The sequence below is a fragment of the Clavelina lepadiformis genome, chromosome 8 (assembly GCF_947623445.1).
Source record: "Clavelina lepadiformis chromosome 8, kaClaLepa1.1, whole genome shotgun sequence".
NCBI lineage: Eukaryota > Metazoa > Chordata > Ascidiacea > Aplousobranchia > Clavelinidae > Clavelina > Clavelina lepadiformis.
In genome coordinates this window covers 4,575,563-4,602,207 of record NC_135247.1, presented here as the reverse complement: position 1 = coordinate 4,602,207, position 26,645 = coordinate 4,575,563, and the positions used below count along the sequence as shown (strand labels likewise).

The following is a 26,645-nucleotide window of genomic DNA, read 5'->3' as shown; positions in this document are numbered from 1 at the left end:
AACTGATCGGATATTTACAGGTTAGTAGCAAAAACATCTGGTTTCCTGTATACATCATAATTGTAAAACTAAAGAAAGTACATTTAGTGTAAATTAAGTATACATTACAATGTAATACAAGTGATACATTTGTAAAAGTTTTTCTTGTTACACCACCCCCCGTTGTGAGAAAAAACAGGTCACCGCAAAAAGAGAATACAAGAGAACGCTTAGTCGAGCTAGGAGTGCGTGAATGAGTAAACGAAAACAATACGCTTCAATGCGGAGTGAGAGCAAATATGATGACGTAACAATTGACGTATTTCAGAATACAAATTTCAAAATTACATTTAAAATTTTAGTAAAAATGAACCTATAGCGAAAGTCAAGAAAGCATGTTTAGACATAGCTCATATAATAGACAGTTTGTCATCTCCCGCGCCCCCTTATGAATGTTACACGCCCCCCAAAGGGGGCGTGCCCCCCAGTTTAAGAACCACTGATCTAAACTCTCATGAAACACAAAAAGCTGATTTTGTTGGCCTAATTTGCACCATGAACAAGGAACAAAGAACATGCGTTATTGAGCATCATAATTGCGAGTTCTGAATAGACATTTTTGAATGCAGACACTTTAAAGCTTTTTACTGTTACATGCAGGAACTCATTGGGTGCATGAATTTGTGAGACAAATCTTATACCAGAACGAGACTTGTTGAGCAACTTGAGCATTTAAGCAAGTTACAAATACGTTTTCGTAAAACAATATTTTCCAATGCATTTGTAGGCTTTCGAAAACGCTATAGCATTAGCCAGCGTTTCATGGTCAAAATAGAATTAAGTAATCATTTGTAAACTAATGTTTAACCTTATCACGATCCTTTGATTTTTTGACAGTTGAAGATTAAGGTGATGACGTCATAAAATTTCAAATTTGTTTTTGTTAAAGTACTATAGCTTACGAGAGGCTCAAAAACCACGTTTTTTTCATATTTTGATGGGATTTCCCCAATAAGTTGATGACGTAGTTTGGTAATTTTTTGTGACGTCACTTTTTTGACCCTAGAATACGATGACATCATGGTGCTATCATAATTTTGTAACTTTTAGGTGATTGTGCACTTCCATACTAGACCATATTTCCATTTCTGTAGAAAGATGTCTTTATAGTGTCAGACTGTACTGTGAGTACTGGTATGTTGTAATAAATTGCCAGTTTTTGAAATTCTTATTGTCCTGGTGCAGTGCAAGATTAACCAGATGTAAAAACTGCTTTAAGTGATGACCAACTTGTCCGAGTATGATGCTTCTGAGATATTAACCCCAAAAGGCGAAATTGGCCTTATTGGATGTGGCAGCAGTGGAAGAATAAGATATTGCAAAAATAAAAAACTTGGTTATTTTGCCGTGAAATGTCTTGCTCTTCCAGGAAATACAAGCGGTGTTGAAGACAAAAAGAAAGAGTGAGTATGACAGCAGCATAAGGCTTGATTTATTTGTGATTATTTTATGCTATTAAACAAACTTAGCCTAGGCTATCTCAAAAGCACTATGCTGAAAATTATTATCTTTTGCAACTTGCACCCTCTACATTTACATTTAAATAAATATTCTACTTCTACTTATTAATAATATTAAATTTCTTTAAATTTATTCTACGTTTTGACTTAGGTTGCTCAAGGAAGCAACTGTTTTGCAAAAACTTACTCACAAGAACATAATTCAAGTTCATGGAATAACATTTTGGAGTCATTCGATAGGAATCATTACCGATTACTTTCCTATTGGCAATCTTGATGATTTACTAACCAATAAATTAATCAAAATTATAATCTGGCTATTACGACTTCGTATTGCTTTCGAAGTCAGTGAGGCACTTTGTTTCTTGCATTATTATAAACCGTCCAAGGTATTAGTTCATGGAGACCTTAAACCACAAAATATCATGTTGACTGAAGACCTGAGAGTGAAATTAGCGGATTTTGGGTCAGTTAGTCTTGTTGCTTGCACCGGAGCATCATCACTTTCCACACCAATTTCAGCAAATACTCAACACACACCTTATTACACAGCTCCAGAATTTTTAAAAGATTTCAACAAACCACGAACTGCTGCAATGGATGTTTACAGGTAATAAATTATTTAAGTTACTTCAAGCAATGAAAAGTTACATATTGTTTTAGACGAGAAACCGCAAAAGATACTTGGTTGTTGGTTTTTAAAACAGTTTTCCCTTATTTCAGCTATTCTATGGTTCTGTATGAGATTCTTACTCGAGAACGAGTTTACGGGAGAGCAAAAACTTCAATGGATATAGTTGTCTCAGTTATTATTAGTCGAGATACACGTCCAGATGAAAAACTTACAAGTGTTGTAAGAGATGGGCTTAAATCTGCCGATCTTGAAATTTTTAACTCCTTGGAAAAAGTTATGAAAGAGTCTTGGGTGAGAGATCCTAACGAAAGACCACAAATTACTTGCAGTAAGTAGCTTGGTAATCAGACAAACACATGTGACACGTGCACTTTACTAGTACAGTGCTTCCTTGGATACGTTCCTCATTAAACTGGCATTCGGTTAATTATCCGGCCGCCTGATGAAGCAACCTTATGATGTAGCGTTACAATAAAGCAAACAAACTGTGAAGCCTTAACAGCTTTAACCATACAGTGTGTCTGATATAGCATAATTGCCATTAATGTTATTGTACAGTTTGCAGTTCATCTCTAGAAATTACATCTTATCCTGTCTTTAAAATTTTTGAAATGACTTCATATTTAAAAGGCAACTTGAAACATAAAATAAGTTGTTTATATAATCTCTTAAATGTAAGAATTCGATTATCTGTTTCTTTGCTTATCCATTCAAATTTCTAAAAACATTGTTCCAACTGGGCCGAATAATCGAGCTAGAGGGAGCACTCAAGCACTTTACACTTTTAACTTTATTTGTGAATTCATCACTAGTCGTAAGTATACTTAATCTTGAAGCCTGGGAAGTGTCTTATAGGTGCTCAGCTACACAATGTGATATATTTTTATGTGCAGTTGCAAGATTTGCTTTTGATAATTTTATTTCTGTGTGTGCATCATAGTTCGGGACCAGTTATATAATCTTCTGAAAATATTTGCCGATCCTAAGGAGCTGGGGGAGCATATCTGTGAAACTGTCAATTGTCATCAGTCAAGTGTAAAGTCACAACTTTCTGAATTTGAGAAATGCGAATATATTTCACTGGACCATTTTGCTCATCCTTATGAGAAAGTTCTTGTGGAGATAAATACCAAGCAAATTGTACAAAAACCATCCATGCCTACACAAGGTATTAATTACCTTTCAGAAAGTGTTGATGGAAAATATTTAATTACTGACTTTTCGACAATTTGTTTCAGAAATCAACCAACCTACTAAAAGTGAAATTGTTGTTCCAGTTGTGGAAGATGTTGCTTCTGTGAAAAAACCTGAAATGGTTGAACGGAAAACCTCCCCTGGTGCGCATATAATTTAAAAGAAATGTTGTTGCCATGGATATCTAAGCTTGCTTTTTGCTTAGAGTTTACTTTTGTTAACAGGAATGTTTCTGGTGTGTGGATCTGCTAAACCTGGTCAACCTTACCAGCTTTCAAAATTTGTTTTTGAAACGAAGGATTTTGACACAATTTCGGTTCTAATATTTACCTAAATTTTATAACTTGGTTAAATTTTTGTATATACTAAATAAACTGATTTAGTTTTGAAAATTGATCATATTATTCATCTATTAATTCATGAATAAAGCTGATGGGATGACCGACATCATTTAATTGTTTGTTAAATTGGTTGTTTTTTTTTTAGAAGTTTTACATTAACTGGGAAGGTAATGCTATTGTATCCATTGGAAATATGGTGTTTTTATTGGGACCAGTAATTTACTCCCTGAATACTGAAGATAAAGACCCTCACTGGATCAAAGTGAGGTCAATGAATAAACCAAGAGCTCATTTCAAAGCTGTAGTAGCAGCAGGTGAGGATTTGAGACTTCAGACAATAACCGTGACGCGACACCTTATCGAAAGACACTTTATCGAACGACACTTAATCGAACGACACTTTATCGAAAGACACTTAATCGAACGACACCTGATCGAAACGACACCTGATCGAAACGACAGTTGATCGAACGACACTTTATCGAACCGAAAGTTGATCAAACGACACTTTATCGAACCGACAGTTAATCAAAACGACAGTTGATCGAACGACACTTTATCGAACCGACAGTTCAAGCAAGATTTTTGCGTGTTTCTCAAACATTGCAACAATGGGTCATTGTGATGTTCAGCTATCTGTCCATGTTTGTTTGATAAAGTTGGATTTTGTAATTTTTGAGATATTGTGATATTTATATAATTTTGCTCTCTCTCCGCATTGAAACGTATTACTCATTTACGCACCAATAACTTGACTAACTAATCTTTTTCGTTCTCTTTTCACAGCGGGGGCGCGGCGTAACAAGAAGAATTTATAGAAATGTGACACTTTTAGAAATACCTAATTTACACTAAATTCACTTTCTTTAGTTTTACAATTATGATGTATACAGGAAGCCAGATGATGTTTGTACTAACCTGTAATAATCTCATCAGTCTACGACGCATAGGTTTTTAGTAATTAACGATTGCAAGTGTGTGTGCGGGGTTGGCCACACCTAGTTTTTTTAGTAAACTCGCGAGCCTGGTTAGGATAGGGTTAAAAGATCCACAATTTATTGAAACAACTGACGATATGCACTGTTAAAAGAACGACAATTTATTAAAAGAACTGACAACATGCACTGTTAAAAGCACGACAACTGACGAAGTGCACATTTCAATCGCATTCATTTAATTACAAGTTGTGTGCAATTGCTCGAAGATAACTTTTTATGTCCATATTTGTTGAGTCATAATTTTCAACTATGCTCTTCAGCCGTTGGTTGACAGCGTCGTAGCGCTTCTTCCGAGGTGGGCCATCGATTCCAGCACTCAATTGCTCAATTAACATTTCGTTGGAACCTTGTTCCCGCTTAATTTTTTTGACGAGTCTTCGAAGCGTCGGATGGGATAATGAGACACGCTTGCTGAACGCATTGTGCCATCCTTCAATGCTATTATTCGTTCTTGGAAGGTCATCTTGAACCCGGTGGAAAACATTCCAACACCGGATAGGAAATAGAGATTGACGACGATTCCTGCGACACAATCGTCCAATCCAAGTAGTTTCAAAATAGTCAATGTATTCAGACAAGACAAGACTACTCATAAATAAATAATAACATATAAATAAATGAAATATTTCCTGTTGATTATGAATTTATATCACAGACTACGGTAACACTTTTTCCCTTCTAGCGGTTAGTCACTTTATTTACTTACCTGATGCCTCATTAATACAATAATTCACACTCACTTCAGTACATTGACTCTGCAATCTCAATCGTACCAATCACAAGAAGAGCAAAATATCTGTATTCACACTTCAACAACACAGCATTAAAGTGACACTTGATGCTGCTTGCTTTGTGAAAGTTTTTCAACATCTGGTGACAAGTCATATGAAGCAATAACCAGAACATTTTCTAAATAGGCGTCGGAAATGCGTGATCTTAGCTTGCTTTTCGTGAATTTCATTGTTGAAAATATTTGTTCACATGTGTACGTGCTACCAAGCATCGAAGCCATTTATTTTGCGCTGTCGGTCAAGCTGGGATAAAGACTACTTTCAAGAAGCTACTTTGTGTAAAAGTCAGGCAGCGACATGCCCCTTGCTATAAAATTTTGCCTTCAATTCCTTACTCTTTGTATCTATAATGACTAGTCTAGTCTACTGTACAGACAATCTCGTACTTAGTAATTCTCGTGCGTATTCTTGTGATATCTTATTAATATGTGGGCGGGCCGGCCGCCATGCGAAATCGAACACTTTATGATACAAATATAAAATATAGACATAAAATATAAATTGTCAACTTTATGATATATACATCACAATTCATTAATGCACACCATTACAAAGACCGCACATCACAATGGCTCATTGTTTCAATGTTTGAGAAACACGCAAAAATCTTGCTTGAACTGTGGGTTCGATAAAGTGTCGTTCGATCAACTGTCGTTTTGATTAACTGTCGGTTCGATAAAGTGTCGTTCGATCAACTGTCGTTTTGATTAACTGTCGGTTCGATAAAGTGTCGTTCGATCAGCTGTCGTTTCGATAAAGTGTCGTTCGATCAACTGTCGGCTCGATTAACTGTCGTTCGATAAAGTGTCTTTCGATCAGCTGTCGTTTCGATCAGGTGTCGTTCGATAAAGTGTCTTTCGATAAAGTGTCGTTCGATAAGGTGTCGTAGTACCGCGAAGTACGGTTTTTCTCGGTGAAAGGCTTTTAACTTCAGAAATTTGGTCACGTTTGGCAGTATTTTACGTGTGTGTGATAGTCATTGATGGTAAGAACAAATTAGACAGTAATATCAGCAGTAACGTAAACAACATAAGAGATTAAGTTTCTGGCGAAAAAGTGAAGATTTTATAACGAATACCTTTAAGAAATATTTGTTCAAGACTTCGATACATTTAGCGTTAAATCACATTACGTAAATCCAATTTCTGGTTGGGGTCGCGAAACGAAAAAGATTGAAAACCAGCTCTGGTATAGTTACATAAACCACTTTTGCCTACCTTTCCCACATTCGATTACAACTTTTGAGCGAAGTAGCTTTATCATTTATATATTCTCTACCGCATATCAGACAACTGTTTCAAAGCGGCTTAAGTTGAGTCTAGTGGAGTCATTTAAATTACAGTCCCAAGTCGAGTCTACCTGGTGTCGACGCATACGACACCAGGTAGGCCTATGCAGTCAAAAAAATATAGCATGCACAATCAGTACTACTGTTAGTACAACGACATGCACCGGATTGAACACGAAGTGCACAAAGAGGCGAGTCTCGAGAGGGAGAGCAAAAGTACAAATTATTGACGCCGCCAAAGTTTCGGAAATTAAATTAGGATATATTTTTTGGTCTCCTACGTAGCCTAATTTCAAGCTTTTTTAACCATTGTATTCTATACAATTTTTATTTCTTAAAATACTGTACCGATAAAATAAACAATAAGAACCCTCATTTAGTTTTGGGAATCCCCTACAATAGAACTTACAGTGTTCTGTGCAGTGTACTGTACAACCATACTGTAGTATTGTAGCCTATACTAAGACAGCATAGTACACTTCTATGTATGTTAGTAGTTTATATATATGCATTTATGAAGTAAAAACCACACCCAATTTTAGGCTATTTGTATGTTAAGAAACTATTTGACTAAATCTTAATGAAATGGAGGAACTACAGTCGACTGGTTTGTTGACAGACAAACAAATGGAAACTTTCAGGAAACTTAAAGAGATTTTTGCTACAAAGCTTGGTCAAACAACGAAAGGAGAAGTTCTAAAAGGTTACAATATCATTCCAAACTTTTCTGTTGAAACAACAGAGTATGCATACGAGAAATGGAACCCGAGGGAAGGAGATGTCTTCATAGTTACATTTCCCAAGACAGGTATATGAGCTTTTTTACCAGTTCACCCATGTGAAACACGTAGAATTTCTGAGATTTAGTGCAAAATATTATCAAAGTGATATTGATGTCACAACTAGATAGCCAGACCTGAGTCTAGTATACAATAACATCCAATAGAGTCATTCCATGTATAATCAACCAGGCCCTGTAACCACTACTCTTGGATTTTGATAATTTCAATATATGTTATAGACCTTGGAAAAAGCCGAAGATTAAAAAAAAAATTTTGAAAATATCTCCAGGCGTTTTCGAGTTATTCAAATTTGAAATTTTCGCCACACGATGGCCTTTGGCTAGTGAGCACTGGTCACGCTTTATGATTTTCTTTAATATCTTTATTTCTGAAGGTAGAATAATGAAACAAATGTTGAATTTACCATTTTTGGGGTCAAGGAATTCATTTAAGCACATGAAAAACCTATATCACACCTCCTTCATGGAGTAAATTAAGTTTTTTCATTAAAGTCAAAGTTCAAGTTTACGATGCAATTACAAAAATAGCAATCGCATTGGAAACATAATTTTTGCACTTTTGTGTAGCATGGTTCATGTATTTTCATGTATCCAAAAATTGGAAACTTGTTTTTTGTTCTTTAGGAATAAAGTTGCTTTTAACAGCAAGCACGATTTTTAAGATTCTTATAAGATATAAAATGCAGATTTGAGCAATATCGTATAACTGGTCATGCATATATGCAAGGTTGAAATTCCAAGGCACCAACTGCTAGTGTTTAAAGATTATTCACCAAAAACATTAATTACTGCCTGCTAAAGGTGCACTCTGAGAGAGGTTACAGTAAATTTGACTTCCTTTTTGAACTTTAATTTTGCCTACTCCTATTTTGATTCTTATTATTTTATTATTATTATTGTTATTATTATTTTGATTTCATCTATGTATGAAAATGATGAATTTACCCGTTTAATTCCTGGAATTAAAGATTATGTAAGTGTTTTCAAAAATGTTCATAAGCAAAAGAGGCTCATTTTGTGTAATTTGAAGGAATTATATGCCACATTTTGTGAAAAATATCCCGAGCTGAAGATTGGATTCTTAAAGTTTTGTTCCCTCCGTCCCAAATGGTGTGTCCCCGTATCGTCCAAAGGCAGTCATTCTGTCTGTGTGTGCATCCAACATCAAAATTCAATCCTTCTGGTTAATGCTACCAACAACAATGAAACATACAAAACATTGATTGACAAAATAGTGTGCAGCACGGAGAACAAAATGTGCGTGTTGCATCGTTGTGAACAATGTCTTGGGTTTCAAGCACTAGAAGGCTTTTTGCTTGCACAGTATGATGAGGAACTTGATGATGAAGTCCAATGCCAACAATGGAAGTCTACAGACACGATGGATCTTATCACGGTGTTAATGACGAGATATGAATGGATTCAAGAAATTGTAAGAGTTTTGGATGATCTTACAAAGCATTCATTCATAACTAAATGCCAATCTAGATACTTAAACTCCAGAAAGAGTTCTTTAATAGATGATACTTGTGTGATTTTGCTGGATTTCGCTGAGAATTACACTTTTACAATCCAAGATGAAGTACAAAGTGGAACCAGCAGCAATGTACAATCCACCCCGCTGTTGTGCAGCAGTCATTTTGCTTTGTTTCAGATGACTTAACACATGACACAGCTTTTGTGCATGGGCTTTTGTACAAACTCACTGCATTGATTCCAACTTGTCCAGCACCATTACTAAAGTTGAATATTTCTCGGACGGTTGCGCTGGACAGTATAAAAATATGCTGAATTTGTGCCATCACAAGTGTGATTTCAACCTGGAAGCGTGTTGGTCCTTTTTTCCGAGCAGTCACGGGAAATCTCCATGTGATGGTGTTGGAAGTACTGTTAAATGACTGGTTAAGACAGCTAGCTTACAAAGACCTACATCTGACCAGATGTGATCATGCATGTAATACACAACAGCGGGGTGGATTGTACATTGCTGCTGGTTCCAGTGATAGCTTTTTACTTCATCTTGGATTGTAAAAGTGTAATTCTCAGCGAAATCCAGCAAAATCACACAAGTATCATCTATTAAAGAACTCTTTCTGGAGTTTAAGTATCTAGATTGGCATTTAGTTATGAATGAATGCTTTGTAAGATCATCCAAAACTCTTACAATTTCTTGAATCCATTCATATCTCGTCATTAACACCGTGATAAGATCCATCGTGTCTGTAGACTTCCATTGTTGGCATTGGACTTCATCATCAAGTTCCTCATCATACTGTGCAAGCAAAAAGCCTTCTAGTGCTTGAAACCCAAGACATTGTTCACAACGATGCAACACGCACATTTTGTTCTCCGTGCTGCACACTATTTTGTCAATCAATGTTTTGTATGTTTCATTGTTGTTGGTAGCATTAACCAGAAGGATTGAATTTTGATGTTGGATGCACACACAGACAGAATGACTGCCTTTGGACGATACGGGGACACACCATTTGGGACGGAGGGAACAAAACTTTGAGAATCCAATCTTCAGCTCGGGATATTTTTCACAAAATGTGGCATATAATTCCTTCAAATTACACAAAATGAGCCTCTTTTGCTTATGAACATTTTTGAAAACACTTACATAATCTTTAATTCCAGGAATTAAACGGGTAAATTCATCATTTTCATACATAGATGAAATCAAAATAATAATAACAATAATAATAATAAAATAATAAGAATCAAAATAGGAGTAGGCAAAATTAAAGTTCAAAAAGGAAGTCAAATTTACTGTAACCTCTCTCAGAGTGCACCTTTAGCAGGCAGTAATTAATGTTTTTGGTGAATAATCTTTAAACACTAGCAGTTGGTGCCTTGGAATTTCAACCTTGCATATATGCATGACCAGTTATACGATATTGCTCAAATCTGCATTTTATATCTTATAAGAATCTTAAAAATCGTGCTTGCTGTTAAAAGCAACTTTATTCCTAAAGAACAAAAAACAAGTTTCCAATTTTTGGATACATGAAAATACATGAACCATGCTACACAAAAGTGCAAAAATTATGTTTCCAATGCGATTGCTATTTTTGTAATTGCATCGTAAACTTGAACTTTGACTTTAATGAAAAAACTTAATTTACTCCATGAAGGAGGTGTGATATAGGTTTTTTATGTGCTTAAATGAATTCCTTGACCCCAAAAATGGTAAATTCAACATTTGTTTCATTATTCTACCTTCAGAAATAAAGATATTAAAGAAAATCATAAAGCGTGACCAGTGCTCACTAGCCAAAGGCCATCGTGTGGCGAAAATTTCAAATTTGAATAACTCGAAAACGCCTGGAGATATTTTCAAGATTTTTTTTTTAATCTTCGGCTTTTTCCAAGGTCTATAACATATATTGAAATTATCAAAATCCAAGAGTAGTGGTTACAAATTTTAAAAAAATTGGTTGATTATACATGGAATGACTCAATAGTTATACACTATTTTATGCAGTGAGTCGCATAAAATATATTGTAAGCCCAGAATGGTTTTAAATTATTCATAAATGATTCATAGAAGTAGATATTATGTAGTGGAACATATAAAGCAGGGGTTCCCAACCTTTTTACTATCTCGTACCACTTTGGCACCCTGTATTGTCAACACGTACGACTACTTGCAGAACAACTAATTGGATCTAATCTTAGTTTATTCAGAAGAATAATATACATTACCATTACCTGCATTATTATTTTACACAACATTACGTGCATGTCTGCATTTACGCTGCACACATACCTGCATTACCACCAATACTTTCATAGAATTACTATGAAGTTGTTAGAGAAGTAACACTTATGAGCAATCATTCGACCTCATATCTATAACGCTTATGAGAAGTAACGCTCTCTGTTGACATGACCTGTATTTTAAGATCGTATTGTTACGAAACAATAAGACTTCAGGAAAATTTATTGATTTCCAAAGAAAACCCGACAAGTAAACTAGAAAGCTGTGAATCCAGGTTTTTGTGAAAAAATAGAACTTTTATTCATACCACCTGGAAGACCTTCGGTACGCTTACCACATGTTGGGAATCCCTGGTATAAAGAATGGGTTTAGTTTGTTTGAAATTTGTGATACATTACCCACTGTATTTATTGAAATATTTTAATTTGTATATGTATAACTAAAGGAACGCACTGGGTGCATGAAATAGTGAGACAAATCCTTTATCAGGATGAAGACATTTATAAGCTCTCTAAACTTTTGCCAGCGTTTTTGGAACTACCACTACCACCATGTAGGTTTGGCTTTTTGCATAATGTCTAACTTTTTCATTTCTTATTAATATTGTTTATGGACTAATGGTTTGAACTCTGTGATGTTTACATTCAAAGAACTTTCTACTGTATCTGTAAATTGTGCAGGTGAAGTATTTGATTTCTTGGATGAACTTCCGCTAACCAGAAGAATTCTATCCACCCACATGCCAGCAGAACTTATTAATGTAGAAAAACTGAAGCATGTCAATGCAAAGGTTAGTGAGAAGGAATATATATATAGTTGATTTAGCGATAAAGCGTTATCTATAACCGTAAAAATGTTTATTTGACCATATTTGCTAGTATCAAACGTTGCAAAATTTTTAGAATTTTTATCTATATGCACTGACTGATTATGTAAATTGTTTAACCAGCACATCACTTGTGGCAGGTTGTTGCAGTTAAAATAAACATACAGTATGTTGACTTGCTCATCATATCTTTCGTCTGTGTAAAGTTATATTAAAAAAAGTAGATATACTAAAATAAGTGTGCACTTTTTAATGCAATGATTTAAGTCAAGCAAAATAGAAAGATAAATTGTGGAGTTGGGCTTACTTGAATAAGCCCACTTTTTTATACACGTCAAATAGCTTGTTTGTTATTTATAAGCAGAAATAAAAGTGTAGGCTAGGTTCTGACCGTTTCTGGATGATAAAAACAAGTGTCTACCCAGGTGATCTACGTGCTTCGCAACCCGAAAGATGCAATTGTATCCTGGTACCATTTTATGCAGAGACTACCAGCAGATTTGTTTAAAGACCAACAACATATGCATAGCTCAGGGTGGGATAAATACTTTGAGCATGTTGTTTCAGGTAAAGTGAATCACCACACTCAGGATATGCAGAAGTACCGGTAACTAACATTTTTGTTATTGTTAGGCGATTATCCGATGAATTCAAAACCAGGTGAATGGTATCCAGAACATATACTTGAATGGTATAAACACAAAGATTACAAGAATATCTGCTTTCTACACTATGAGGACTTGAAAAAGGTAATACTATTGAATAGTGTAAATATAGCCGTTTTCTACCATGGCTATCCGTTTGGTAATTTAATTTATGATATGTCTAATATTGTCTATTGTAGGATTTACAAAAAGAAGTGTTGAATCTAGCAGACTTCTTAGAAGTACCGATTTCATCCGAGACAGCTGAAACTATTGCTCACAAATGTACTTTTGACAATATGAAGGAAGCATTATCAGAAGAACATGCTATAACAAAGCATATTAACATGAGAAAAGGTATCTTGCCTAACAACATAAAATTTGTATTTCAAATTTTACACATAGATTGAATTTTTAAAATTTACAGGTGGAGTTGGTGGTTGGAAGGATTTCTTTACAGTTGCTCAGTCTGAAAAAGTCGACGAAATAATGAGGGAGAAATTGGCTGCCACAGATATTCAATTTATTTATAAAATCTAACTAACTATTGATCATATTCAAAATGGACTCCAAAATGCATAATATTTCTCGTGACTGCATTTTTGGTAGCTACCTTTTACAATGCGAACATTATAAGCCCAATGCTGTTTCAACTAAGATCACATTCAATCTTTTCTGCAAATTTTTACTGTCTAGGAAAAATGCTATTTTTATGTTTTACCTTTTGTTTTTTCTAAAACAGATGTTTATTAATAGCTTTAATTTTGTTAATTTTAAATGTAATTAGGTATTTGAGTAGCAAATACTTTAATTTTCTTTATTAACTAGCATTCAATTCGGTTGTGCACCATATACGACATCTCGTATCTGACAAGTTTCATGATATCTCTATCATTTTTTTCATTTTGAAATTTAGTTCCAAAGTAAACGTTGCAAAGTATTTGTACTGAAATATACATGAATGAATTATAATGCACTTATGATCGGAATGCAAAATTAACAGTTGAACGTTATTATTACTTGTGGTAATTAACTTAGTCGCTTGCAAGTTGCAACAATCATTCATAACACAGGTAATATTATCTCGATGTTACCTTAAAATAATTATTTATATCATTATTTATAATTTTTAATACACCGAATTGAGGAGAAGATAATTAATATTAATGATTGATTCATGAATGCTTGCACTTTACATAAAGCAAATGCCTATTTATTGAACTTAACTGTAATTTCTACAAAGCCTCAATATTAACTTGTGGAGTGAATACGTCGTACAGTGTAATAGTTTGCTTGTCTCAGCTACAGTAGGCCTATATATATAGTTTGTGATAAGGATGCGAAAAGCATTACAGCATATTAAAACGTAGGTAGCCTATTAACCTGAAATCGGTTTTTAATTATCCTCGAATAAGACGTTTATCGTTATAGCAAAAACCTTATCCAGTTGCATAAAAAACGTTTTGATGTACAGTAAGCAACGATAAAGGCAAAGTATGTTTTCTTAACTATGCAACTCAGTTTCTTATGGTGTATGCAATTAAACCTTGTTCAACATGCTACAAAACCGTGATTATACTAACAAGCCCAGAGGTGTGGACTATTAGGGATAGTTTAGACTTCAGAGTGGGCCAAATTTTTTTTTAAATGGGCGTAATACTACGCGTATGATCATTCCATCCAAAACGTTCGAAGCCCTTTTGCGCTTACAAAGCGTTATTAAATAACTCGAAATGAAATGTATGCTTATATTTATACCTAACTTAGAATAACTGACAATCAATCGCCAGTAATTCTATACAGAGTGGAACAAGTAAGTTATTAGATAATGGGATTTTGCCACTTCGTGTTAGTTTAAGACACAGTTTTTGAATTTTCAGACGTTTTGAAAATAAATCTTTAACGAAACTATCACGCAGTCATATCATACAATTATAGTGCGTAGGCTGTTATTGGTCTTATTGTTTTTTCTAACGCTTGGTTAAATAATTTTAATTTCTGAATTTATTGATTAAAGCCTTTATGTATCAGGTTATGTCTGGCCAACTTATACCCGTAAAGTTTATTATTGAAGTTTATTCTTGTCCACGTATCAACAAATTCTTGCTTTTCGAGCGTAGTTTGTTATTTTTTCATATAAAGATATTTATACGTTTTTCGTTTAATGTCTATATCATTTCTTCTTCATGGTATTCTTGCCATAAAATTGACTTTGCTAAAACAGATATTGCTCATAGCCTAATGCATTTCTTGAAATGACATATTTGTAATAAACACTCCTTGCTTCTTTGATAATCCAAAACATTTTAAGGCTATGTAAAACTATTTATTTAAAAACATGTAAAACTAGGTATTGAACGTAAAAGCCGAGCTACCGCTTACGAATAATCCTTTTAAACATTTCATCACGCCTACGTCTTATAGTATTTTTTAGGATTCGTCCGAGGTTGAATATTCCGATTGAAAATGTTAGAGGTCCTACATACTGATGCTTTAAAATTGTCTGTTAGACCAATCAAACGCCAGGATAGCCGATGTTGTTTTTCAATCCGGGAATTACCCTAACAAATGACGTGTTACAAAATTCCAGGTCGCATGCATAAGTTAGGCTGAAATATACTTGAAAATTGCTGAAATGTCATATTTTGGCTCAACACTACAGTATTAAGTTTTGCAAACTATTGCAAGTATTGATTTCCATTATAAAGTATAAGTGAAAGTAATTTGTGTTGTCGCCAATTTCTTCTCAATGATGTCATCGATTTGTTGAGATTGTGCTGCAGTGAAATAATTTTTCCAACGACCAACCTCACCTGATTGAAAAGATTAAGCTGTTTGCATAACGTTTTCTTTTGATAGTTCCTTGAAATATTTCTGTACATCTGTTGACCTACCTTTCACCATAACACCTGCAATTGTCTTTGCACTTTGTGTGGTTTCAGAGAGAACGTTTCTCTTCATAGTTGTGAAAGTACATTTCTTAGCTATTTTTCTTGATACATCTTCTGCAAGGGAAACGTCCAAGAATTCGCTCAACTTTTTCACTTCTTGTGTTAAATTCTGAAACATTTGCAATAGTTTTTAACTACTGTATATAAGGAAGTTGAATTTGATTTAAATTAACCCATCACGATCATACAGTATAAATTGGATATAAGAAAAGCATCTTTTTCTGTATATATGTAGTATAAGTGTATTATATTGATTTATTGTAATTAAGACGTATAAGTCTTCACTTTTTTCATGTCTTCATAAAAGACAAAACGAATCTCAACATCGTCTTTTTGTTTGTACCACTCTTGTATGTGCTCAGGATACCATTCACCAGGCTTGTTGTTTTGTGGGAAGTCTCCTTCATGAATTACAGTACATATGCTGCATGGTTAGAGTTATGTCAACAGGAATCGTTTTTATTTTAATAATAAAATAATATCTTCATCGAAATAAGTTTAAAATGACTAGAATGATTTCATAAAAGGAATACGTTCTTCTGCAATGTATATTTCATGTTTATGCGATGTTGGACGTATTAAAAAAATTCTCATTTGGTATTGATCTTGTTGGTTTGATGAAATTAATATGGGCGCCTTAATCAACATTTTTTCTTGATATATGACATGTATATAAACAAAAATACATGCCTTTAATGCAATGTTCGTAAAACTTGTTCCATCCAAGTCCAATCATAGATTTCATTGGTTCATGCTTTGCCCACGGAAGTTTTTGACCGTATCTGTACCAGGACAGCGTTTGGTCTTTGGGATTCCGACAAACGTAGACAATCTACACCAAATATGATCATTTATACTATACTGTAACATTTTGTTTCAAAACTAAATAAAGCAAATTACTTTTGCGCCTGCTTTTTTGAGTTTCTCTAAATTCATCAGCTGAGGCGGCAAGTGTGTGTAAAACAACCGCCGTGACAATGGCAATTTCTCCCAAATCTTGTATTTATCACCTGTTGCCAATACTTTTTAAATTGATTTTGTTCATGGTATTATTGATCACCTTCTAGGAGGCAGAAATCAAAAATTTTATTGATCTGATCTGTTTTGTTAAAAATAAACATCGCTTCTGAGGATAAGATAAAAATCAGACACAAAATAACATACTTGGACCTCGACCCAATATTTTAAAAGTATATGGAAGAATTTTAGTCATTTCATCTGATTCTTTATCTTGGAATAAAATTTGTCTTACAACTTCGTACGTCCAATTAGACCCTGTAATTCCAAGTAAGTAATTTCATTAAAATCGAGTTGTCGCCAAAAAAGCGTTTTCCGGAAGCGCTTTTACCTGTTTTAGGATAAGAGCAGATGAAAACGTCTCCTTTTCTTATAGGAAAGTTGTCATTAAAGTATTCTATCACTTGAGGAGAAATTGCTGGTATAATTTGATAACCCTTCCACAATTCCAATTGAGGATTTTCTGGCAATTTCGTTTCTTCAATTGTTTTCATCAATTTGATTTCTTCAGTTGAAAGTATGTCGGCAAGTTTCTCCATTACGACAGTTCCCTGTATTTCACACAACACTTACCAACAGCATTGCAATCTGCAAGTGGTTTAGTGGAGCTTATTACTGTATGTATACCAACGAATTTTGTTTGCACAGTAGAGCTGAACTGTTCAATATTCTATATTTTCCTCGCTAATAGTCCTAGAACAGCCGAAAATTTGAGTGATGTTATTGATATGTAGGCCTATTATTATCTTATTTGGTAAAACTATTTTTCCTTGCTTATCAACCAATCAATCAATTTTTTCTGGAATAACCAAACAGAAAGTTAGGTACTTGAGATGGGTGTTGAATAGCCTAGACCAAACCGGAGTGTAAAAGTTATGTCTGTTATCACTGCCAGGGCTGCTGTTATTGCACTTCAAGTACTTCGGTTCGAGACCGAACACAGCCCCATTCAGTATAAAACCGCCCTATTCCAAAGTCAGATATTGAACCTTGCCTGTTATTACGAGATGTACTGTTGGTTCTGGTCGTCTATCTTACTGCGAACACGAAGTGAAATGCTGTGGATGCAAACAACAGCTATACCGTGGTGTGACGGTATTATTATTGCATCACGTGAAGAACTGAGCTTCCGCCGGCTTGCTCGCAACACGAGATGAATTTCAAAGAATATATTAGCTTACGTTTTCTGTCAAACACGGAATAAGGATGTGTAATTATCTTATTAGTAAAATGCAACGGCACTTTATCTGTAAGGTTGCTGATTTTTCCGTTAAAACTGCCCATTTTTAACCGGGGGAAATATAAAGGGCGCGTCAAAGCATAAAAAGAGCTAATTTCTTGGTTTGTTTTCTTATACTGAGAAATGATTAAAAACTCAATTAATCAAAAAATTCCGCATGGGGTTCCCTTTCATTTTGCATTTGAGATTAGTTTGCCACAGGCTATATTATTTCATGAAATTCCAACAAAATCACATATCTCAAACTCTTGCAATGACGCGCTAAACTCACGGCTATATAGAATTTCGGGATAAATTATCACATTGCGTCAATTCTCAAGCTCAGCTTAGCCTAACTTATGCGTGCAAGTACGTTGTGGATTTTTTCGGACTGTGCCATAGTGTAATAGATTCTTTTCCTTTCTAAAAGTTCCTACCTTGACAGACCCAATGGTCCTTTGCGGAGTCCTAACAATTTAGAACAAGAAAAGGCTGTTGGCGATTTTTAGGATTCTATCCTTTCCGATTTAGTATTTCGTAGAAGTAGTGGCGGCTGTGAAAGGAAAGGAAAACTGCTGGTTTCTAAGTCGACCCCGGTTAAAGAAAACATATGGTAATGTCACGCTAAATTCTCCAGTTCAGGAAACTTCCCGCTCTTACGGCTAGTTACATAGCCACTCTCTGCTCTCCTAACTTTTAATATGATCTTTTATTTCTTCAATGGTGCGCAATAAAAACATCGTTCCTCATTATTCGCCAATAAAAACATCAGTCCTTCTTACACAAACCCAAAACGAAGAAAAAATAGTAAACTCTTGTCCACAAAACCACAACGTAATCATCTATAATTAAGGTGTGAGATTAGAAATTTCGGGCAGCGTAACATGTCTCGGGAATGGAGTTGTAGGTAAAAGCATAAACCGTGAACGTGTTTAGAAAACTTACTAAAAATAATAAAAGGAGTCACAAGGGGCATATCGATAAATTATTAATACCAAACACGCAGCCAGACATTGTGTACAAGAATGGCCGCAGCAATATGGGTGAAATACATGTTAACATACACCTAAAAACACATCGTGGAATGCATCTAAATATACGTCTAAAAACATACCAAAGTGTAGTGCTACAGTAACAGCATGGTTAATACACAAAGAATCAGCAAATGTGAAATTTGGTGACAGTAATAGCCTATTTTATTTCCTATACTTTCATTTCCTTTATATTGAATCGTATGCTCGCCATTTCACTGGCATCATGTTCGTTACTGTATACGTCATATTTTCGAATCAGCTTCATAACTTGGGTCTAACGACTACTTATCAAGTAAGTGGTGACGAAATGAAAATCTACAGCGGTTAATTATCTTGACGTCTACCACTATTAAACTATGTGTAGCAAACGTTAACGACCAGTCTACGGGATTTTGTAATCTTGTTTATTATATATCTCAAAAATATTCTAGTTTCTACAGAAATATCCGCGAAGTTTTACGTGTTGGTGTGTTCTGATATTTTTTTATAGTCTGACTTGCTTTGGGCGTAGTTCTACTAGCTCATGTTTTTTATTGTGTTTAACACATTCCTCCACACAGTTCATGCTTAAAACTTGAAAGTGATGGTTGCCTGTTATGATGTTTGTCATTTGTCATATGATGTGTGATTATATGAATTATTGTCATTGTTTATGGACACTTAGGCAGTGGTCAGTGTCCATAAACAATGACAATAATTCATATAATCTATATAGAAATTATAAATATTTAAAACGTGTGTGCTTTGTTTTATCACTCTTTTTTGTGGTCTGCTTATTATGAATATTTACAGTGTATGATAGGTTTAGCGGCCGTGCTAACCATTGCTTCTTTTTTTACAGAGACGGTTTATTAATCTTTCGCGTTTTAAGACCTTGACGTTTTACCGCTCTTCCGCTCGTTGCTTGTTCGCAGAGTTATTGTTAAAGTCCATTATAATGGTTAACATTTTTGACCCCCATAAGCAATGACGAAATATAAATAATACACCATACGATGTGACTTGCTCTACGTATAATTCAAAACATTAAAATTTTGTTTTTGTAATGTTGGACTTATTAATTAGTGAATGTTTATTATTAGTTTTATTAATGTTATTAGTTTATTAGTAAAATTAATTTGCATTATAAAGTGTACTTGAAAGTAATTTGTGTTGTCGCCAATTTCTTCTCAATGATGTCATCGATTTGTTGAGATTGTGCTGCAGTGAAATAACTTTTCCAACCACCAACCTCACCTTAATCATAAAAAAACTAAACTTTTTGCAATTTTTCGTTTCGTTTTTAGATTTTTTTGAAACATTTCTATCGATACCTTTCTCCATGATATCTGCAACGATCAACGATCAACAACACAACGATCAACGATCAACAACACAACGATCAACGATCGTTGTGTTGTTGTAGAAAGAACGCGTTTTTTCATGGTCTTGAAAGTACAATTCTCGGCAATTTTTCTTGCCGCATCTTGTGTAAGGGAAACATCAAGGAAATCGCTTAAATTGTTTACTTCGTTTGTTAAATCCTATAGGAAAATTGCAATAGTTATAGGAAAAGCTATATATAAAATCTTAAATTTAATACAAAAAGAGCCATGATAATTGTTGGATGAAAAGGGCCTCGCCCTCGCCTCTTCTATGTACAGTATATTGTAACTGATACTCATAAGTCTTTACTTTCTTTATGTCTTCATAAGAAACAAAGTAAATCTCAACATGGTCTTTCTGTTTGTACCACTCCAGTATGTGCTCAGGATACTTTTCACCAGGCTTGGTGTTTTTGTGGAAAGTGTCCTTGAAATAAGGTGCATTGTTAGAATTATATCAACGTAACTACAAGTTGAGAAAGGTATATAAGTATAAACACATACCTTTAATGCAATGTTCTTAAAATTTGTTCCATCCAAGTCCAATCATAGATTTCATTGGTTCATGCTTTGCCCATGGAAGTTTTTGGCTATATTTATACCACGACAGGATTTGGTCTTTCGGGTTACGAAAAACGTACACAATCTACACCAAACAAACATATGATTATTTATGTTTGACGTATGGTTTCTAAATTACGTAAATTAATTCCGGACCAAGCAACCAAAACAGAATTATTACTTTTGCGCCTACTCTTTTGAGTTTCTCTAAATTCATCAGCTGATGCGGTAAATATGTGTAAAACAACCGCCGTGACAATGGCAATCTCTCCCAAATCTTGTATTTATCACCTGTTGCCAATATTCTTTAATTTGAATAAGCTTGTGGTATTATTGGTTATTCTTCCGTAAAAAAGTTATAGACGTATAGCAACTCTATTAATCTGATTGGTTTCAGCCAAATGAATTGTGCGCTTTTTGGGTTGAAATGAAAATCCGATTAAAGAAAATAACATACTTGGACCTCGACCCAACACCGTAAAAAAATATGAAAAACTTCTAGTTATTTCATCTGATTCTTTATCTTGAAATAAAATTTGTCTTACAACTTCTTTCCTCTTCAATGATACTGCCATGGTTGACCAAATGTATTTGATCATTCTACGTGAGAGCTTGGTGTGAACGGATCGTTTAACTGATAAGCCGTAGAACCACTAATAAGTAACAACCGTAAAGATTTCTGGTTTATTAGTATTACATGGTGTCAGAGAATATATCACTTATACCAGAGGTGGGCAAACTTGTTCAATAAAAGAGTAACTTGTGGATAACTACAAACACTAGCGAGCCGCAAAATCAGTAGTGTCAATGCAAATACGGTAAACAATTGATGGATAACGAACAATAATGGATATTACTATTTAGCTAGAAACGCCACTAAAAACATGTCGGCCAGCCGTAGTTTGCCCACCGTTAACTTATACTATTAATTATCACAGCACGTTCGAACGTATTTCCTTATGCTTGCACATGCACATTGGGCACTACCCAAGGTGTTTGTCAAGAACGATTAGGTACATGCAAGCGTGCTCGCACTTCCACCACATTTCAGCTTTGCCTTGGTCCTTGGCTTATGTCATACACAATGCGAACCAATGCAAACAACGTTCATTTTAAATTCTGCTACGTCTGACATCGTATGCTTGCTTCATGTATCTCCGGTGGTATTATATGCTGCTATTGAGTACTCTTATTGAGTTCCCGTCTAGAAACTGATAAGGTCTTTTATTTGCTCAAACGAAATAAGAAAATGTAAACGCGATAAAAACGTATAGCATTTTACACCGTGAGAAACGGGCGAGCTGGTTACTAGCAAAAACTTCTACAGGTAGTATTGTACAGCATAGGCTTCAAACTATTCACGATACAACACGGAAGACAATAACACATACATCCGTAAACATTCAAGAAAATCTACTGTGGCCAGTTGTGAAAAACGTTACATTGAGAAAATATATTGTGGCAATAGGCTAATACGTAAATCTAATATCGGTTTCTGCCAGCTTTTCTTTGAATAGCGTGTCAACTCGTTCCGATTGCGCAACCGTGAAGTAATTTTTCCAACCACCAACTTCTCCTGTGAGAGACAGAAATACGTTGATCCCGTACAGCATAAAGATATATATTTTAAGCTTGTAGTGTTGTTTCGTATAAACATATTTGACGGTGGCTTTACATAAAAAGGTTTCATATACCATCACCATATACATATAGTATACTTTTGAGCCTATATTATATACGTTTGATATCATTTTGTGATCTGACTGTTGGTAACGCAATATACAATTAAGACTGGCAACAAACGTAATATCTACAGAAGTAACTTATCAATTTCACCTTTTCTCATGTTGATATCCAATATTTTACTTCTATTAGAACCATCTGTGGCAATGTTTTTCTTCATGTTTGCAAAAGTGCACGCTTCGGTGATTTTGTCCACTTCGTCGTTTGACAAAGAAACGTCCAGAAAGTCAGCTAGCTTTTTTATTTCTCTTGGCAGATCCTTTTATGTGAAAAAAGCGTTATACACAATATAACCTATTTTCAGATTAATAACTGCTGCTCATATTTAAAAGTAAATATTGGAACGTAGGTTTGGGTTAATTTACTTGTTTCATCTCCTCAAAGCAGGCAAAATGAACATTTTTATTGTCGCGGTGTTTGTACCATCCAAGTATGTGGTCTGGATACCATTGGCCTGGTTTCATGTTCATTGGAAAATCACCTGCAAGTACGTTCGCTTACAACCCGTGTTTGATGGTAATCAAAATGTGCAAATAGCAGTTAATCGTTAAAATTATTCAGCAGATCGGTTATATAGCCTATATATACACACATTGAAATTGATATACCTGCAACAACATGTTCAAAGTATTTGTCCCATCCCGAGTTAAGCATGGATTTCATCGGTTCTTCATTAACTACAGGCAATTTCGATGCAAACTTTAACCAAGATACGATTTGATCCTTCGGATTGCGATAAACGTACACAATCTATTAACCAGAAAGTGTGGGAGTGAAAAATAAACTACCGACTGTTTCCAAGAACGTGTAAAAATTACAACAACGAACCTTTGCGTTTGCTTTGGTTATTCTATCAACGTTTACGAGTTCGGCTGGCAAATGGCTTCCCATGATTCGTCGTTGTAACGGAAGTTTATCCAGAAGTGCAAACTTTTCGCCTATTATAAGGACAGGAAATACAAAAATAAATTCACCTGCAAAATCACTGGAATTATTCATGACCATAACTTACAAGGTTCCATTTCAATGACTCCCAGCTGCAGCGGTATTCGTTTGGACAGTTCCTCGCTCATAGAGTCTCTGTATAGCATTTGTCGGATAATCTCGTATGTCCAGTTTGTACCTGGAATATTGAATAAGATAAGCAACCGCAGTAATGTTTACAGTATATTAAAATAATGTACAAATCAAACAACCAACCTGTTTTGGGATATGAGACGATATACACGTCACCTTCCTTGACTGACATCTTATCATAGGCATATTCTGCCACTTCTGGTGAAAACATAGGGATGAAGTTGTGGCCTTTGTATGACTTAGATTTCGGATTTTGTGGAAAATCTGTCAGTGATATTTGCTTCATGAGAACTTGCATTTCGGGTGGTAACATATTTAACATTTGCTCCATTGTTCCTTGCTGGTATAAGAATTCTTACTGACTTAATAACACACTGTTAATTAACACAATTAATACACTGTTAGACCAACAAGAAGTTCAAATACGCTAAAAGTTTGAAACAAGTGTTTCCATCGTAAACAAAGCATTATCAGCCTCGACCTGCTGCGTCAGACCTACTACCAGCCACCAACCAACGTCTTTGGAAAGTTTATGGTAGCGAGGCTGCTGATTTTGCGCGTAAAATGGACTTGTTTATACAGATAGGGCGTTTTTCTTTTTAAGCGAATCACACGCTTATTTTGAATGGCAATAGACTCTCTCAACCTATTCTACTACAATACCGCGACCTTTTACCTACTTTTTGTCGATTAAGCTTAGTCATTCGAGTTGCTCAACGTAATTTTAACCTTCCCCCTACATTTTACCTCCACGCGTTTCTTCCAGGGCGTTTCTCTTTTTAAGCGAATCACACGCTTATTTTGAATGGCGCTAGATTCTTTCAATTTATTCTATAACTATACCGCGACCTTTTACCTACTTCTTGTCGATTAAGCGTAGTCATTCGAATTGCTCAACGTAATTTTAACCTTTCCCCTACAATTTGCCTCCACGCGTTTTACATAATCATTCTCCTTGTGTACTGCCACCGACAAATGAATAGTTTTTAAAATATTTACACTTTTGGATACTTTTTGGCGAATAGCATATGTTTGGGATCCTTATCCAGCTAAAACGATAATATTGCTTCAAAGCGATGATTGACAATAAAATACAGGCTTACTTTTTGTCATCATACTGTATTTGCTAAAAAATAACTTATTTCGCGCACGGTATACGAAAAATGTGGTCTTACCATATAAAAATTTTCAGTGGAAAGCATTTTGCTGCTAATAGCCGAGTGATTATAATATTAGGTTAACAAAACTACGATTTTTTCCACCATTGTAGAAATTTTGCGCACCATTTGATCAAAACTCGTATTTGTTCTCACATGTGAGTTTTATTGTAGTTTGAGGCGGTACCGGCAAGGCATAATTTGATGCGTAGTTAATACAGTTATGTAACTTCTTCACTTCTAAATTTTTGGCTGACGTAGCTTTAAGAAATATTTTTGGGAACTGAACTGACGAAATGTAGTGAAGTTTAACTTCTTAGAAAAACAACTGCGCAAGTCACATGTTGCCTTATAGTCACGTGTAGTGACCTTTCCCCTACTTTGAGCGTGGTCTACACTGCTGAGTTTTGTTAATAACAGCCACATTCTTATAATTATACCTCGTACGTCATATTTTCAAATCATAACATGGGTCTAACGCCCATTTTCCGAGTAAGTTGTGACGTAATAAAAATAACATAGTTTTTTCTCCTAAGCTGTAGTAGTTGTTAAACATTACATCACGATGTAAAATATTCAAACATATATGCAGCTTCATGTTGGACAATATAGGTAATTTGGTACTGTTTAAGCGAGCACACTTAGCAGCCATTGCAGAACTAAAATTGCATGCTGATGTTATCAAAGTTGAATGTAGCTTTAAAATCGTCACATTTGCTTCAAGGACGCAGGATCGATTCAATGAATAAATGAATGGATGTTATGCATGGCCGTGCAGTTGAAATTACATAGTCAACGTTAAATCTTGATTATTTCCACTTCACCAAACCATCAAACTTCATCTGACAGCATAAAATTAGCCAGACAAACATTTAGTTTTTATAGTTATTCGTTCGATTGGCAAGTGGCTTTCGATGATTCGTCATTGTAACGGAATTTTGAATTTGCTATAATAAAGAATTATTAGGAATTCCATTAAGAACTAAAATAACTTATACAAACTTTAACATTTGTATGACAATGGAGCAAATGATGCGAAATAAATATCAATATACAATTTTAGAAAGATTTTCTACCCATAGCGTTTTCTATACTGATGCCTACTGGTCCTCGTAGTCTGTATCCAGAGCTGATATAAACACAGATTTTATTTTCATGTTAGGAAAAAAGCTTCTTGCAAGTATAGACAAGTTTGTCCCGGTTTTCGCCATTTGCTGTAAATGTAACAGTGTTTCCATAAACTACTTCTAAGCTCTTGCGTCCTAATATCTTGCTTTCCTTCTTCAGTATGGACGTAAAGGTTTAGTCATTTAAGTTTTTCCGCGTCATTTGTTATGCTTACACCGTACAATGCTTATTTTGACCATGTTAGCAATATTTTTGACATCGTTCAAAGTTTTGTAAACAGAGTGCGACGTCATTGCCTACAACTTATTGATTTTAAAGCAATCATTGCTGAACCCATAGCGATAACTGCACCTGTGAAGATCACTGTTTGCATGGGGTAGCAGCAATCTGACTTACCAAAATGATTCTTTTTCCTCTATACATTTTTTCCATAATTGCTGCCTGTGCGACATAACAGGTTGTTTATAATCACGACCAGCAATATGAACATTATTTTCTACTGTCGTAATCCCTTCTGTATGTTCTTTAAGCATTCTTTCCGCTTTTGTTATTTGATTTGTTGTTCTTATATTGTTAGTGTATATGGGGCTTATGATACGGCTTATTATAGGACTATACCGATAAAGACTACAGGTGCGAAGTGTGAGACAATA

General features: G+C 34.8%; 4 protein-coding genes across 7 annotated transcripts; 2 read left to right on the top strand and 2 right to left on the bottom strand.

Annotated features, from left to right (window-relative positions):
- Positions 1–1,089: 1,089 nt before the first annotated feature.
- On the top strand, positions 1,090–6,291 carry LOC143468340 (receptor-interacting serine/threonine-protein kinase 2-like). Of its 4 annotated transcripts, none has more exons than XM_076965488.1 (8): positions 1,090–1,442; positions 1,651–2,109; positions 2,223–2,461; positions 3,074–3,301; positions 3,372–3,470; positions 3,552–3,562; positions 3,814–3,982; positions 4,927–6,291. In XM_076965488.1, exons 1-8 carry the CDS (start codon positions 1,261–1,263, stop codon positions 4,935–4,937), a joined length of 1,398 nt encoding a protein of 465 aa, XP_076821603.1. In that variant the 5' UTR covers positions 1,090–1,260; the 3' UTR covers positions 4,938–6,291. The 4 variants fall into 4 exon arrangements, with proteins under 4 accessions (XP_076821603.1, XP_076821602.1, XP_076821601.1 ...); XM_076965487.1 differs by having other exon boundaries at positions 3,411–3,470; positions 3,552–3,643; positions 4,927–6,288; XM_076965486.1 differs by having other exon boundaries at positions 3,552–3,643; positions 4,927–6,288.
- Positions 6,292–7,189: 898 nt separating this feature from the next.
- Positions 7,190–13,754, top strand: LOC143468342 (sulfotransferase 1B1-like). The gene is made up of 7 exons (XM_076965490.1): positions 7,190–7,553; positions 11,717–11,824; positions 11,952–12,061; positions 12,523–12,664; positions 12,731–12,846; positions 12,942–13,098; positions 13,169–13,754. Exons 1-7 carry the CDS (start codon positions 7,331–7,333, stop codon positions 13,279–13,281), a joined length of 969 nt encoding a protein of 322 aa, XP_076821605.1. The 5' UTR covers positions 7,190–7,330; the 3' UTR covers positions 13,282–13,754.
- Positions 13,755–15,356: 1,602 nt separating this feature from the next.
- LOC143468336 (sulfotransferase 1C4-like) lies at positions 15,357–17,293 on the bottom strand. Its single transcript, XM_076965479.1, has 7 exons — positions 17,041–17,293; positions 16,857–16,967; positions 16,593–16,702; positions 16,383–16,524; positions 15,978–16,093; positions 15,636–15,801; positions 15,357–15,554 (listed from the first exon to the last, which is right to left on the bottom strand). The coding sequence occupies exons 1-7, from the start codon at positions 17,246–17,248 to the stop codon at positions 15,442–15,444; spliced, it is 966 nt and encodes a 321-aa protein (XP_076821594.1). The 5' UTR covers positions 17,249–17,293; the 3' UTR covers positions 15,357–15,441.
- A 4,799-nt stretch (positions 17,294–22,092) lies between these two features.
- Positions 22,093–24,187, bottom strand: LOC143468338 (amine sulfotransferase-like). The gene is made up of 7 exons (XM_076965481.1): positions 23,831–24,187; positions 23,643–23,753; positions 23,459–23,568; positions 23,239–23,380; positions 22,996–23,111; positions 22,724–22,889; positions 22,093–22,463 (listed from the first exon to the last, which is right to left on the bottom strand). The coding sequence occupies exons 1-7, from the start codon at positions 24,036–24,038 to the stop codon at positions 22,357–22,359; spliced, it is 960 nt and encodes a 319-aa protein (XP_076821596.1). The 5' UTR covers positions 24,039–24,187; the 3' UTR covers positions 22,093–22,356.
- Positions 24,188–26,645: the final 2,458 nt, after the last annotated feature.